A 14,712-nucleotide genomic window follows, 5' to 3' on the forward strand; every position below is an offset into this window, starting at 1 on the left:
ATAGACAAAAGTTACGGGCAGGCTCTGTTTTGCAAAGAATAGTTATTTTGTCTCCGCATTTGCCTCTTTCGCAGTACAACGAGGTCTGTTTTGTCTCCAACGCGTGGATTGTGTGCCACTATTCCGTTTCCAAAGGGCTCCCGCTTTCCGCTTTCGGCACCTGGATTAGGTGCAGGTGACCTGTCTGGCTGTTGCGGAAGTTGATTAGTGGAATGGTCCCTTTTGCGTTTGAGCTTGCTATTCATCAAAGGGAGACATTTATGAATGTTCAACACGTTAAGGTGACAGTCCCACCAGTTCAGAATGGAAGCATTTTCAATAAGCTACGCAGGGAAGCCAGAATTGTGGCTTCAGTTATCTTATACAACTAACAAGCATTGTTAAAGCCAAGGGTACTGGCGTGTAGTAGGTACTGTGGTTTTGTAGTATATATCCAGAGACAATGTCAGAAGCTGCAAAATAACAGTCTGCCTTTGCCACCGGTTAACAGCCCAATGGTGGTCAAGCATAATTTTACACTTACTCAGGAAATTTCAACGCAAAGTGAGGCACTGCGAAACACTGAGACTGCATTGTGCAATTGGCTATGAGGGCCCTCATGGGGAACACCTGCGGGCACCATATAGAATCAGGTACCGTGTACACTGGGTGGGCATTCCCCTGCAGCCAAGGGCCGGTATCAGGTAGCGTCAGTTAAGACATATTCACCCGCGCTTTAACCAGGGCAGCAGGCGGGTGGTGGTAGTTGTCAGCTAACAAGTGTGCTGTGGCGCGGTAAAGTTCGGTAAACACTGCGTTAGTGCCAAATGGCGACAGGGTATTTTTCAACCTTTTGGCGTCCCAAAATTCAGGAAAGGGCAGGTATTTGCACATAACTTTCCCCTGTGGTTCCACAGACTTGTCTGCCCCCCCTGGGTTATCCTTCTGCGGGCTAGAACCAGACAATAGAACGGGCATCTTTTGGGACTGGGGTCCCTAACACATTGATAGCAAGCGCTGTGGTAGATATACCATGAAAGGCATGGTCACTACTTGGGTTGCCCCCTAGTTCTGGGGTCAAACTGGATTGGAGCAGTGAGTCTTCAGTTCTTGGGTAGCATCCAGCAACCCTCCAATCCAAGTAAGGGCAGCTAGCGATAGATAACTATCAGCGAGTGGGTAACATACACTGGCTAGTCAGCGACATCGTGCCCCGGGGGCATGCGCGCTGTACAATTACACTAAGCTGCAACCACAAGGGTGCCAAGTGGCATAAACCAGTAAAGAGGTTTAAGATGTGTGTCTCTGGCGTAACACCTAGGTGGAGCCAGTCCTATTTTGGAGGTACGCCCGGGGGAAAATGGTGTGCTCCTTTAGGTTCCCATGACATAGGCAGTGTGGGGCATCTCCCACATCAAATGTTAGGCACTAGATTCAGACAGTGCACCCTGTATCGAACAAGACCGATTCTATAAGCGGGTAGGCCAAGGGGGCTTCTCCAGAGGCAGCTGAGCGGTCGAAATTCCCATAAAGAATATGGGATGTAGGGCAAGTGCTGGGGTGCAGCCGTGCTCAGTGTTCTTACGCCTGTGATGGTCATCCCCGTGCGCATTGATTTAGCAAGTAAAGGGACGGTGCCAAGGTTAAGTATAATCCTTCTCGCCCTAATAGCCTAAGTTGGAGAGCGGGGGTAGGAACGATCTCCTAACAAGCGAGCTGCTGTCCCGGAGTTGGGAGCCACATATGTCCAGACACACACACGTGCTAGAAGGGCGGCAGTCAGTGGGATCAGCAAATGGGTGGGGCATCGTGAGCCAGGGTGTCTGAAACTGTCCGCCCTGAGTGGGATGGGGCTGAGTCATGTGACGCAGTATAACTTTGCGGCGTGAGGTGAATAGTGCTTGACACAACTTCACAGGCATAGGGCGTTTTGTTTCACCAGACACTAGCTGATCCAGGCTAACATCTAGGGCTATTGGGATATAGATGGGGCATCGATAACCAGTAGGGATGTTCTTTCATCTAGATTTGCAGGAGGCTCTAGACAAGAGAGTTAGCGGGCAGGACTATAGCTATTTTGGTGGGGGGCTCTGGCGGCGACGGTGGCCGCCTCCAGAGCTGTGGCGGAGTTACAGGGCGATCTGGAAGCAAATGGGTACCGAAGGGTACCTCTGCGCAGCACCATAGGGGGTGCCAGAGCCCAGGAGCCTCATGGGAGGTTCCTGGACAACCGTGTCGGCGCCCCGTTAGTCCTTCGGGCGGTTGTGGGCCTGAACAACCGGGGGCTTGCCTTGCTACAATCCGCCCTGAAGGGGGCGTGAGTAATAAGGAACCGTGATCCGGGAAGAGGATCACCGAAGGGGCAGCACAGACGGGGTTCGCCCCAGTGCTGCTTGGCTCAGCAGGCGGGCAGGCGGCCCAGTTGGTTGCCTGCCCAACGGTGTATGTAGTCAACCTGCAGCAGTTTTTTACACAAACGAAATTTGTGTGGTGGTTTTATTTATGCGTAGAACATGTATGCTATTGTGGGGGTGGGGAGTGATTCCTCCTGCTGCTGCTATCTCCGCTGACCTGCATTCAGCCCTAAACACAGCACTTGAAACCAGGGCCTGTACAACGGAACTCCACGCTCGTTTGTGAAAGACGACCGACCGGGAGGACGTGTGCTGGACGTAAGAACTCCTCTCATCCCACGCCCCACGCCCCAGCTCGTGATCTCCGTACAGACGTCATCACCAGCTGTTACGATGAACACGTTTCTATCTCGCTCTGGTATTTAAAGAAGTTGGCACTTGAGAAACAGGAAGTGCCCGTCCACCACCGCAGAATCGTACTCATCATAATGTGAATTCACTGGAAAAAAGAGTGTGGCGATCTTATCAGAGGTGTTAAGGACTCGTCTGCACGCCCGCACATACTCTTAGAATTGCTACTAGAAATTAAAAATCCTTGTGGTGACGGTTCAAAGATTTGGGAGTGTGTAGTTGCACCGTGAATTATATTATGACATGTAATATTAACAACTGAATATTAGGAAGGAATAGGGAGGAGCCGTCAGCCCAAGCCCACTGAAAAGAAAAGCGCCCCCATTCCCGCTCAATGAATAATTTAAGTCCTCTTAACCTTAAGTAACAAATGGCAACACATCCCGAATAAACACATGTACACAACTTCAATCGTGCTACATTAGATCAAACCTCTGATTGGTTTTCGAGAGAACTTGTCTGACATAAAAACGTAACCCTCTCTCACTAGGACAATACCGTGAGTGTCATTAAATAATGGTCTTCCTTGGTGCTCTCCATTTTCGCACTGAGTCTCGTGAAGTAATTAGATCAGTCGGCAGGTGCAGAGAGGCATTTAATGAAATTGTGAAGTAAAACTATTAATTAGGGCAATGACATACAACTGCATGTATAGCCTTGAGATGTCAGTCTAATTAAACTGCTTAAGAAGATATGGGGCCAGATTTAGTAAGGTCTTTTGTGGTCACAAATACACCGATTCACAAAATCTGAGTGTTTGTGACCTCAAAAAAAGGTTTTCTTAATGCACGAATCCCATTTAAGGAGTCAGTAAACTTTTACTGAGTCCTAATACGGGATCCTGAATCCTCAAAAATAATGTGAATGGACTTTAAAAATGCCAAATAACAACAACTGTAAATATTGATCATGAATGATAAGTTCATAGGGTACTGTAGGGGGGTGCCATTCCAAGATGACTGCCATATGAACAATGGAGTCTGACACAGCTTTAAGCTCTGTGTTGAGAGCAACCTTGAGGTGGGTAGCAGGAAAAAGAGAGCAGTAAGCCCTAGGTCATGCCCTAGCTTCTCCCAAGGATGCTTTATTGAGCAGCTCTTTAACTAAACCTATGACTTTACTGGGAGAAGTACATGAGTGGTCTCCCACCAAGAAGACTTTTGGGGGTGATGCAATGTCGACTCATACAGACAGGTCAGCAGGATACTTTCTAGTAGATGAATCACCATAAAGCTCTCTTTGAATCAGCAATCCAGAACAGTAGGGGACTCTTCCGTGTACGTATCCGTGCATATCATTGATCTGGACCTATTTCACAGGTTGGAATTTGGGAAAAGTCTATGTATGCACTGCTCTCTATTTTTTCCGAATATTGGTGTTGAAAAGAGGCTGTTACGCTTTTTATCAGGATAGCTGTATATTATTTGTGAAAACAACTTTCCAAGAGTCAGTAAACTTTGTTTGACCATTGCTACCACTAAAGAGTCCAGGGAACTAAGTTAGGCTTTACGAAGCTTTGCAAGCAACATTATCCATTATCCTTGGTCACTGAGGAGAATGGTTAGCAGTGAACCTGCCTCTTGTAACCCCGAAGCCTTCTTCCCACATTAACATATGGAAATGCTCTTCGTGCCAAGATGGTCCCCTACTCTATCCACCCTATCCGCTCATGCGTCTATACGAGCTTCTTTTCATGGTGCAACACCGAAGCACCCACTCACCTGTGTAGATGTCCTTTTTGTCATGGCGCTCCCCCTCTAGCTCCCGCTCCAGGTCCTGGAGTTTGGTCTTCAGCACCCCACTCTGAGCCTGAGCCTGACGGGCGACATCTCTGCGCAGAGCTAAAAGGAGAGGATGTGACATGTTAGAACATGGAAGGGAGCTGAGTCAAATGCACTGTGGTCATGAGCAAAGGAGTGATATGGAAAGGGGGAATCACAGGAGTGTAGGGTCGTGGAGTATGGGGTCACATATACTGAGTCATAGGGAACTGAGTCAAAGGGAATTGGGATCACACTGTAACTGACTATTTGGGAATCAGACATATGGGAATGGGGTCATATGGGATATGGCAACTTTGTGACTGTGTTTCGCATAACTGAGATCGAAGGAAACACGGCTTATAGGAATAAGCAATACATTGTAAAAGAAACACCAGGAATGGAGTCCCTGTAAATGGAGTCAGAGAAAAGTAGGTTGCAGGGAACATGGTTGTGGATACCAGAGTCATGGGAAAAGGGGTCATAGGAAGTGAGAACCTGTAGAATAGACACTTGGGAATAAGAGTTTCAGGGAATGGTGTCTTGGGCAATGGGGTCACAGGGGGAACAGATTCTTACCCAGGTGGTCTTGAAGAACTTCCACTTCCAGGGTGGAGCGCCGGTACTTCTCTTCAATTCCATCTGTTCTCGAGAGAAGATGAGAAATCTCGTGAGAGCCAGCGAGTAGAGAGCAGTGGAAGTATTATAACACAGGAATTTGCTGGGAGAAAAAATGTGAAATCAAGGAAACGTGGGATCGGACGAAAAAAGCGGAGATGGTTAAAGAGCCTGATAAAGGCGCTGACAGGATGTAGTCTGGAAGGGGGGGGGGGGGAGGGGTGACAGTCAACCACAGGGGCAAGGGGGCATTTTAGAGAAGGGAGTGGTGGATTGAATGAGGGAGAGATGGAGTGAATGAGGGAAAGGTAAGTATGTGGAGCAAGTCAAGTCACAAAAGAAGAATGTGCAGGAGTGAATTGGGAGAGGTAGGGGTTGATGTAAAAGAGATATGGTGAGGAAGGAAACAAAACGAGCCAGATAACTGAGAAGGACAGTCTGTGGATAGAAGCACTGTGATTAAAAAAGAAGACAACATTGCTTCACATCCTTTAAGACAATATCCAAGAATACAGAACTCTAATATCAACTCTGGGACTGCATTTCTGGTGATGGCAGCACTGTGTAGCATACATTCAACCCATCAAGCAGGCTGATCACACGTAAGGGCGCTGTAGCTAGACTCTTAATTTCACCAGAGCAAGTACTGTTCTGTGATCTGCATGGTACACGTCCGTTGCTGCAGGCATATTAACCCACTGGGGAAACATTGTTTACAACGCACGCTTTACAATGCGTGTCATTACAACTAATGTTTTACAACGCAAAATCCGTTACAACACATGTCATTATATCGCATAATACATTACAACGCATTCCCCAAAGTAAAGCCCCAGCGGAGTTTGAATAGTAATTGCGTTGTAATGGATTATGCGTTGTAATGACATGCGTTGTAACGACATGCGTTGTAATGGATTTTGCGATGTAAAAAATGTGTTGTAATGACTCCTGTTGTAACATGTGCATTGTAAAGTGTCATATTCACCCACTGAGCTACCATTACATGAGTCAAAACTGCCACTAGACAAAACTCCAATCTCTCTCCAGCACGTACATTAATCACCAGAGTTATCTTGACAATTTTATGTTGCATGAAAACTGCTAGATATACAATGAACTCTGCAGCGGGTTCTTTTCCAAACTGCTGCTCTGCTAGAAAACTTTTCCCTAGTAACAAAACTGCCCCCCACCCTTCCAGCCTCCCAGGGAAACGCCTGATGCCCGGTACAGCCCGTCCTGCCTTGAACATGAACATGCAGTAATGTGACTGAACATGAAGGGATTCTCGGCCATGTATATATAGCTCAACATGGCTGCCACATCTGCAGACTGCAAACAGATTCCAGTACATTGACTCCTGTCCTCTTATGGACTCTTGGGAGGTTTTCCGTGATAATCAAGAGTATGATGTGAGTTTATTCTGTAACATATTATTTTCCAGTTCCCTCTTGCCTTAACCCGATCATGTACTATGATATACATACTACCACCCCCTGTAGACCCAGATTTCTGACAGTGGCTTGCTATAAGACAATTGCTAAAATGAGGATATGACAGTATTTAATTGGCCAATCTGCTAATCACCCCGAAGTCATCATCAACAAGCATTTACAATGCAATGGTCTCGGCATTGTTAAAGTGAAAGCTATTGGCATTGCTCATGACCCATTATACCAAACAGTAACAAACTGCCCCCTGCGTAATCACCTCTGAAGCAAGAGTACTACTGCTGAGATACAGCTTTCATTTACACTTGCAATAGGGCCCTGCGAAGTTTAACCGGCTCTTCCCTTCAAATTCCTATTGAAATATATTGCACTACAAGAATACATTTACATACAAAACTAGCCATATCTGTACCAAAAATAAATGCCGAATACTCCTGAAAAGGAGTCTCTTTTAAATAAGTGTACCAAAACTGCTTCGTCTTAGACTCCCACCTTACTCTTATCGGGTCCCTTTCTCTAGCTCTTCTTTCTGGCCTCTTCGCTCTTGGTGCTCTTGGACCCCACTGGGACTTTGCTGACGCCGCTGAGAGACTCAGTGGGGCTGGCCCGGCTCTTCCTCCTGCTTGCGCAGGCCGAGACAAATATCAGAATGAGCAGCAGCGCGGGCACCAACAGAAACGCCCAGGAAGGGAAGTGTGCCGGCAGGTGCGGCCTTAGGCATGTGCAAGCTGTGCACCTGCACAGGGCCGCCAAACCCCAGGGGCCGCCACGAGGAATCGGAATCCGACTCTTTCTTCCTGTCGTTCATTTGTTCCCCTGTGAAATGGATGCAAAAAAGAAAAACACTTTTGCTAGAAATGCCGTTTTGACATTTTTCTATTCCAAAGTGCAACCACGGAAATAAAAGGTTCAAAATATGAAAAATTAATAAATAAAGCAAGATGGAATGTTCTTAAAGTGCCCAGATCGTTTTTTTTCAAACCCCAAAAACATTAGCGTCACTTTACTCAGTTTGCCAGTGAAGCGCTGTTTTTCCCTGGTGGGGAAGTGCGCCAAACCTGGAGGTACTGCGATACCTGGTTGATGGGTGGATTGGAAAACAAAATGTGTACGGTGGGTTTGTGTTCATGAATGTGGTCTTTTTAAACCATACTGCTTACGTTTTGTAAGCATATAAGCAGTGGACATTGAAATGGGTCCTTTCTGGTGCCTGTAGTTTTCAGGCAGAAGCACTCACTGATTTCTGAATTGTGAGTGTAAAAGCGTTAAGTTCACCATGTTGTTCCTGCTTACATTTCACAAGCTTTATTTAATCTTTCATTCCCAATGAGTGTTTGCTTTTTCCAGGATGTTGTTACTTTTTTCCTTTAGGGAGCATATTGCTCTTGCCAGTGCTTAATTTGAATTGAGTCGCATCCAGTTGTTTATAGCAGGTCAAAATGGATTGTAGTTTAAGGCAATGTGAATTTGCTCAGTGGGGCAGTATGGTGTTCAGTGAGGGAGCGGATGTAGCACTGGGGGCAGAGCTGCCGAATTTAGAACTGAGGAACCAGGTTCAGCCTTCATGAGCAGTCCCCCAGACCACTCTCCTGAGGGAGCACATTCCCACGCTAGACCTTAGAAGACCCTGCAAATCCGGAAAAGCCCTGGTGTCTTAACAACAGCAGGTGGACCCTAGCAGTGGCGTGCGGGTTCACCTTGAAGGCTTGCCCACCACAATCCATACTGAAGTTCACCTCCAGTCTTGCTGGCAGGCCTAAGAAGTAGCAGACCCTAGAGCAACAGTGAGGTCACAGGACCCCTGAGAAGAGCTGGCACTAGGGTGATGCGACCGGTGTGACCGCAACGGGTGCTGACTTTGAGTGGGGACATTGTATATTATGGTTTTAAAAGCACTTGCTGCCTCCTTCCTGGCCTACAGCAATTTTCGGCAATAATAAAAATGTCATGATAACTCCGGTGAATAAACGTCTTACTAGAGCGAGATCGGAGTTTTGTCTAGTGGAAGTTTTGACTCATGGAAAGATAGCGCAGAGGGTTAATGTGCCTGTTGCTAAGAACATGTACCATGCCCATCACAAAGTGCACATATTGTAAATAGGTTAGTGGGTTATTGCTTTTGACCGTAAGATCCTTTTGCTACTTGCAGTTTATAAGTTAAAATCCTAACAAAGAACAGTGAGCTATTAGCTTTCATCTTAGAGCTGCATACAAACTGCAAGGTATAAACTAGAGCTTTATGTTTTTTTCCCTAAGCCTTTGATTATCCTAATGTTGCAAAAAGTGTTCATTTGGATAGAAATCAATAATGATTATTAAAGGGAACCTCCAATCATGGTATTAAGTTTTAAATTCTGAGTTTGTGTTTCTCCAGATCAATCACTATTAAACTATACTGCCTACTAATATGGTTGTCATGTGACTCCTACACCTTGTAGTCCTTTGTCTGATGTAACATTTCCCATACAGTGATTTACACACGTAAAATTGATTGTCTCTGTGTATATTGCTGACAACAGAAAATCCATGGCTCAGAAACAAATGGCTTGTTCTTCGAATTTTAAGCATATTTGGGACATTCTGTGATTAGAAACATATTCTACTTTGTGAATTTTTTTTAATGTCAATAACTCATATTATTCGTTAAATAATCATGTGTATCCATTGGTTGAATTACATAACATAATAAGCTGTAAATGGTCAGTGAAATGCCAAACAAATACTAAAGATTGGGATGTTTTGCCAATCCTGGCCACACCTTTAACTCTGCCCACTGATCCAATCCTCAGGTTATTCCCACCCTCTGATTCTCCGCCCCCAGTTCCCCTACTTTTTTCCCCCCACTTCGACCACTGGATACAATACATATTCGTGGCGGCCCCTGGCAGGCATTTGGCGGCCTCCGGCTTCCACTAACTTGCAAACACCCTGACCGTCACCCCCCCCTTCCCGCACCTGTGTTCCTCGTTCCTGATTCGCGCCTCCCCCGCAACGGTTGAGCGGCGCGCTCGCGGACGCCGCCATCTTGCTCTGTCTGTCTGTCTGGTCTTCTATTGTCCGTCTGAGGCTCGGGACGAAGCCTTTTACTGCTGAGCTGGTGGCGTCCGCGAGATCTGAGAGCCTCCGCGTCCGGCCGAGCCTTGTCACAAGCTCTTATCGGCCTGAGGGCCGCATACCTGACCACGTCCGTCTGTCTGTCCACTCGGGACAACGGTGACTGGATGCAGGTGAGACATCTGCCTTCCAGGCGGATGAAGCGGGCAACAGGCATGTGTGTCTCTGAATGCAAGTTCCTTTACTCCCTGTATTTTTCTGGATGTGTCAGTGCTGTCTGTCATTTTGTCTTTCTTTTTGGGTCAGTAACGCTGCCTATTAGTGTTTCTGTCTCTGTGGGGATAGAGTGATCTGCGCAGACGCAACCTCCTCAAACTGCTTCCCGCGTGCGGCGTGGCGTGTCTCATCAGTCTGCATTCTTTCTGGTGGTCGGACTCGGAACGTTACGACGTGTGCGGTGCCATCTAGCTGTCACACATTGCCAAACTGTGGTAGGAAGGTGTGTCTCAGTGAGTCTTACAATTTTTTAAATACAAAGAAACAAAACATTTTAGGTGAAAAAGGGAAGAAAGGGAAGCATGATAGGTTTTTGGTAAAAAGTAGGTAAACATGAGTAGTGCGTCACGTGCTGAGGTTGCGGAAATTCGTTTCTTTTGCAGTTTTCCTGGTGTGCCTGGGTGAAAACGAACCCTTATTTACTACATCGGTGCCCGAGTATCCAGAGGACACAGGTCCTGTCATGGCCCTGCAGCCGTCTGTGTCAGTCCCTCACGTCATGTGTCACAATGCCCTCCTCCTCCTCCTCCTAAATGTTATCGTTCTGAGACGAATTCGGAAGGGTAGGAGCAGCCGCAGGTACTGGTCATCTAACGCCTTTTCTGGATGTTTTATTAAAACACCTTCCTGAGCTCAGCCCTGCCCGGACCTCCTCTTCTGGGGCCCCCTACCTACGCTCCCTGCACAGGGCCACCATGAGCCTAGAGCCGCCCCTGGTGCCGGTTCCAGTCCCAGGTGAAGCCCTAGCTCACTGTGGAGTAAACGGAGGCCCAGGCCCAGCAGCTCCCGCAGCCGCTGGGTCGCTAGCTCGTCCTGCTGAAGAGCCGCTTCCTGCCAGACTCCAACAGCGTTCATCTCGGCGAGGCCCAGTGGGTTCTAATACATCCCGCAGAGCAAGAGCCCGACAGTCCCGGGCGCGACGCCGGACTGACACAGCGAAGCGGTGCACGGAGAACAGAGGAGCTGGGAGCTCCAGCCAGGGGCCTGCTTCTGTCGGGCGTCAATATTCATCTTTTTAAAGTGAGGACTTCTTTTTAAATTTCTGCATAATTTTTAAACATGCACTTTTCAAGGTGGCCGACACCTCTGCCTCTCCGAGATCGTTTCGCACGTCTCCACTTTTATTGATACCTGCTCAAGTAAGAGAGAGTCATACGTGTTTTTACCTCGCCGTTGAAAGCTACATTTTTAAATACCTGCCAGATGCATCTTTAAAAGATTGAGAGTATACAGGATGCCACGTGTTCTTTGGAGTTCATGTCGTCTGCTTTTCATTTATAAATATATTATTTCTTGGAAGCCATATCTGCCGTGTAGCGAATAGTAACTGATCATATTCCAACCTAAATGCCACGTTTGCATATGCCGAAGGGATTCGGCAGTAGCCACGTGCACGGACGTAGAAGGGATCTGCCTTTTGTGCCGCGGGGGAGGCTCGAAGAGTGGCTTGGGAGCTGGAAATGTGGCAAACTGCGGTGCCCTGAGTTGAGCCTTGCTGCCTTTCTCCTAGGTGAAGCAGAAATGCCTCGGAGAAAGGCAGCGGCATTTTCGGATTCGGGGGCGTGTTTTCGGATTCGGGGGCGTTTAAACACGCCCATCGAAAAGTAACGAAAAAACACGCCCCCGAATCCGGAAAGGACGGGGCCTGTTCGGAGTGACACACCTCTTCTCCAATGGCTGGCCAGCATTCAAGAGGCCAGCCAATGGAGAAGAGGAGAGAAGAGGGGCGGGTTCAAGCCCCTCTTCTCCAAGTCATTATATCTCGCGAGCGAGACTGCGCAAGCGCAGCCTTCGCTAGCCGAGACCTAAAAATCCACACAGCTTATATTAGGTTTCTGTTGTTCCAGTAGTGACCGCAGAGAGCATATGCTACTGTTTGTATAATATTGATATCTCCGTCTTTTGACTGCTTTTGGGGCCAGCAGCAGCGAATATAAGACTGTTGATGATATGTTCCCCATTTACATGACCTCCAAGGGCACAGCTATTGACATGTGTCAGCCTGCTGCCCCTCTTCCTCTCTACTGCCTCGGGACATTTACTAAGAATGGATGAAGCATCTCTACTCACGTTCCTCCTCTATATAATCATATATAATGAAAACTGTGTTGTAAAATGCTACAACTTTTTCACAACTTTTTTTGGGGGGTGGGGGGGGGAGAATACCCCCGCCCTCCAAACTCTCCTTGTAGTGGTCGGGGTGAGTCCTGCGTTCTCCATTTATGCCCCCTCACGGGAACTGGTCTGACAAACGTTAGCAGGGCGGCTCTGGGTTCCCAGTCCGGCCGTGGTCACGTTTAATAACGTGCCCGAGACAAGCCTGTGCTTCTCACTGGTTCAGAGGGACGCGAGGACCTTTGAGTTTACAAAGTGCCGCTGAGTTTCTAAACTTGTGTTTTCAAGGGGCCGCTGACTTTCTCCCTTGTAATTCTGACGCACAGCTGTGATTTCCGGGTTGTACCGCTGCGTGCCTCATAGATTCACGTGAGAGGAGTCCGGTCAGCGCCCAGAGACTTGACGACTGAGAGACTCGTGAAACCCAGGGGGCCTTTAATGTCCTTTGCTACTGTTACAACACTCTACAAGAGCAACTGTCATAAATAAACCGTGCACTCATAGCGTCATTTCCTCTGTCTCACTTAAAGAAAGATGGTGCCTTGTTGGGGTTTATAATCATTAAAATAGCCTTTCTCCAGATATTGACATTACACATACACACATGATTAACAGAACCGTGTAATTAGTATCCTGTGTCTACAGTCTACACGTTACCTTATCACGGTTTACGTTTACGTACATGAATTAGATGCACCATTCACTGATACAGGTGGTTTATTTGTATGTTATGACGGCATGAATATATTGTCACATAGAATGCAGATGCCACAGATATCATTCAACCTTGCATCTCGTAAGTTATTTATGTATAGTGCAGGTAAACAACCACCCAAAATACATCTGGAACATAAGTGACGGGTGTCATATCTACCGAAGTGAATTAGAGAATATATGCTGCTAAAAACGCGTTACTTCCTTACTTTCATCACTGAGGTCTCTTCATAGATGGAGCGTTTGCAGCTAGCGAGTAGTCGCTATTTCTCTTCCCCTTTTTCCTGGGGGTTTAGTCTCTTTAAGGCATAGTAAGCAGAGGTTTACTGAGAGGAGGTGTGAAATATTCATCAGCAGTCCTTGACACCCAGTGGAGCTGGAACAATGGTCATTAATGTTGCATCACTGAAGTCATAGGGATTGTGAAAAATCCAAGTGTCACACACCAAAAAGCAAGTGTTGCAAATGTGCCACACCGGTTCTGCACAAGAGGGGTATGGGTGTTGTATGTAGTTGGTGGCGGAATTTTGGAGCGCTGGTGTGGTAGCGGGCTGTCATTAACAGACAGCACATTTTCCGTTAAAATGGCCACTGAATTTGCATAGACATGCAGTTTTACTGGTACAACTACATAGCGCAAAAACGATAATGTGTGGAAATCGGGTTTCAGTGAATACTTATCGTCTGTCAGGTAAAGTGTCTTGGTTTATTTTGATCCTATTAAAATCTTCGTTTTCATCACACTTCTGAATTACAAAGTTACTTTAATGGCTGATATAATTTCAAATATGTGTATAGTTCATTTACAAACACTTAAATATTGTTGTGTGTTAGAAAAGAGCTGAAATCTTATAGGCAGCCACCTAGATCACTTTTACAAAATCCTGTTGCTTTGCAGTCAGAGAAATAAAATGACACTCCAGTTTGATACTAAGCAGCAATATGTCTAAAGACAGAACCTAACATTTGACTTCCAGTCCCTTTGTTCGTACCCCTGCATTGGAATAGAGGTAACATGCATACAGTCCTTAGAACCATTTAAGAGAACTCAACTGGAAGCCACTTGAGGCCAAAATTGACTGCAAAATAAGATGCCGCACACACAAGGCAGTTTGGGGAATGGGCTTTGCTAGAAATTGGGAATCTAGTTGGAAGAGGCATGCACCCTGTCCAAGTAGGGACAACAATCTTAGTCAGGGTAAGACACAACACAATACCAAATTATCCAGTACTCTCCCCCTGGTAGCTTGGCGCAGACCAGGCAGGCTTAACTTATGTGTAAAGTATTTGTGCAATAGCCCATACAACAACACAGTAAATACACCACAAAATGACTCAACAACAGTTTAGAAAAATTGAGAATTTTTCTCTGAGTAAAACAAGACCAAAACAATCAAAATCCATCAAGTAGAATTTGAGATATTGAATTCTGTAGAAACAAATGCAATGAAGCGCTTAGAACCAGGTAGAGCTTAAAAGGTTACTTCAAGTCACGAAGGACTGGTGCAAATCCAAAGTTCAGGCCAAAAGTGATGGAGCGAAGGCCATCTACAGGGACCCACTTGGGCCCACTGCACACAGAACCTTGGATCCTGGGGTGCAGTCTGCACGACGAGGCTATGCGCTGTCCAGCATCAGTTCCAAAAGGCTGTACGGCAAAGCTTTGCGAGCCTTCGCGCCATCCGGCATCGGCTCCAAGAGCTGTCATTTGTGCGGCGAGGCTTCGCGTTGCTTCACGTCAGATTTGGCAGAAACTCAGCTGCAGAACCCACTTCTGAGGCCCAGACTTGGAGGGGTCACCTCAGGCAAGGGTAGGACTCAAAGAAGGCAGAGTACAGCAGCACCAGCAGAACTGCAGGACATTCTTTGTGCCCCCGAGACTTCAGAAACAGGAGGCAAGCTAACAAGCCCTTGGAGATCACTTTTGGAGGGAAGGCAGAGTCCAGGTCTCCTTCTAGCATATGGCCATGTCTGAACTGGGGT

At 46.9% G+C, this 14,712-nt stretch overlaps 1 protein-coding gene across 1 annotated transcript in view; it reads right to left on the minus strand.

Moving 5' to 3' along the window:
* The window catches only part of DRC12 (dynein regulatory complex subunit 12 homolog), a 74,404-nt gene that overhangs the window by 20,600 nt on the left and 39,092 nt on the right, over positions 1 to 14,712 (minus strand). The window contains exons 3-4 of the mRNA XM_085646452.1: positions 5,084 to 5,146; positions 4,466 to 4,585 (exon numbers count right to left, since the gene is read on the minus strand). Coding sequence (XP_085502578.1) covers positions 4,466 to 4,585; positions 5,084 to 5,146 — 183 coding nt within the window. The remainder of the gene's footprint in view (positions 1 to 4,465; positions 4,586 to 5,083; positions 5,147 to 14,712) is intronic.

This window comes from Triturus cristatus, chromosome 3_1, assembly GCF_964204655.1.
Source record: "Triturus cristatus chromosome 3_1, aTriCri1.1, whole genome shotgun sequence".
Lineage (NCBI taxonomy): Eukaryota > Metazoa > Chordata > Amphibia > Caudata > Salamandridae > Triturus > Triturus cristatus.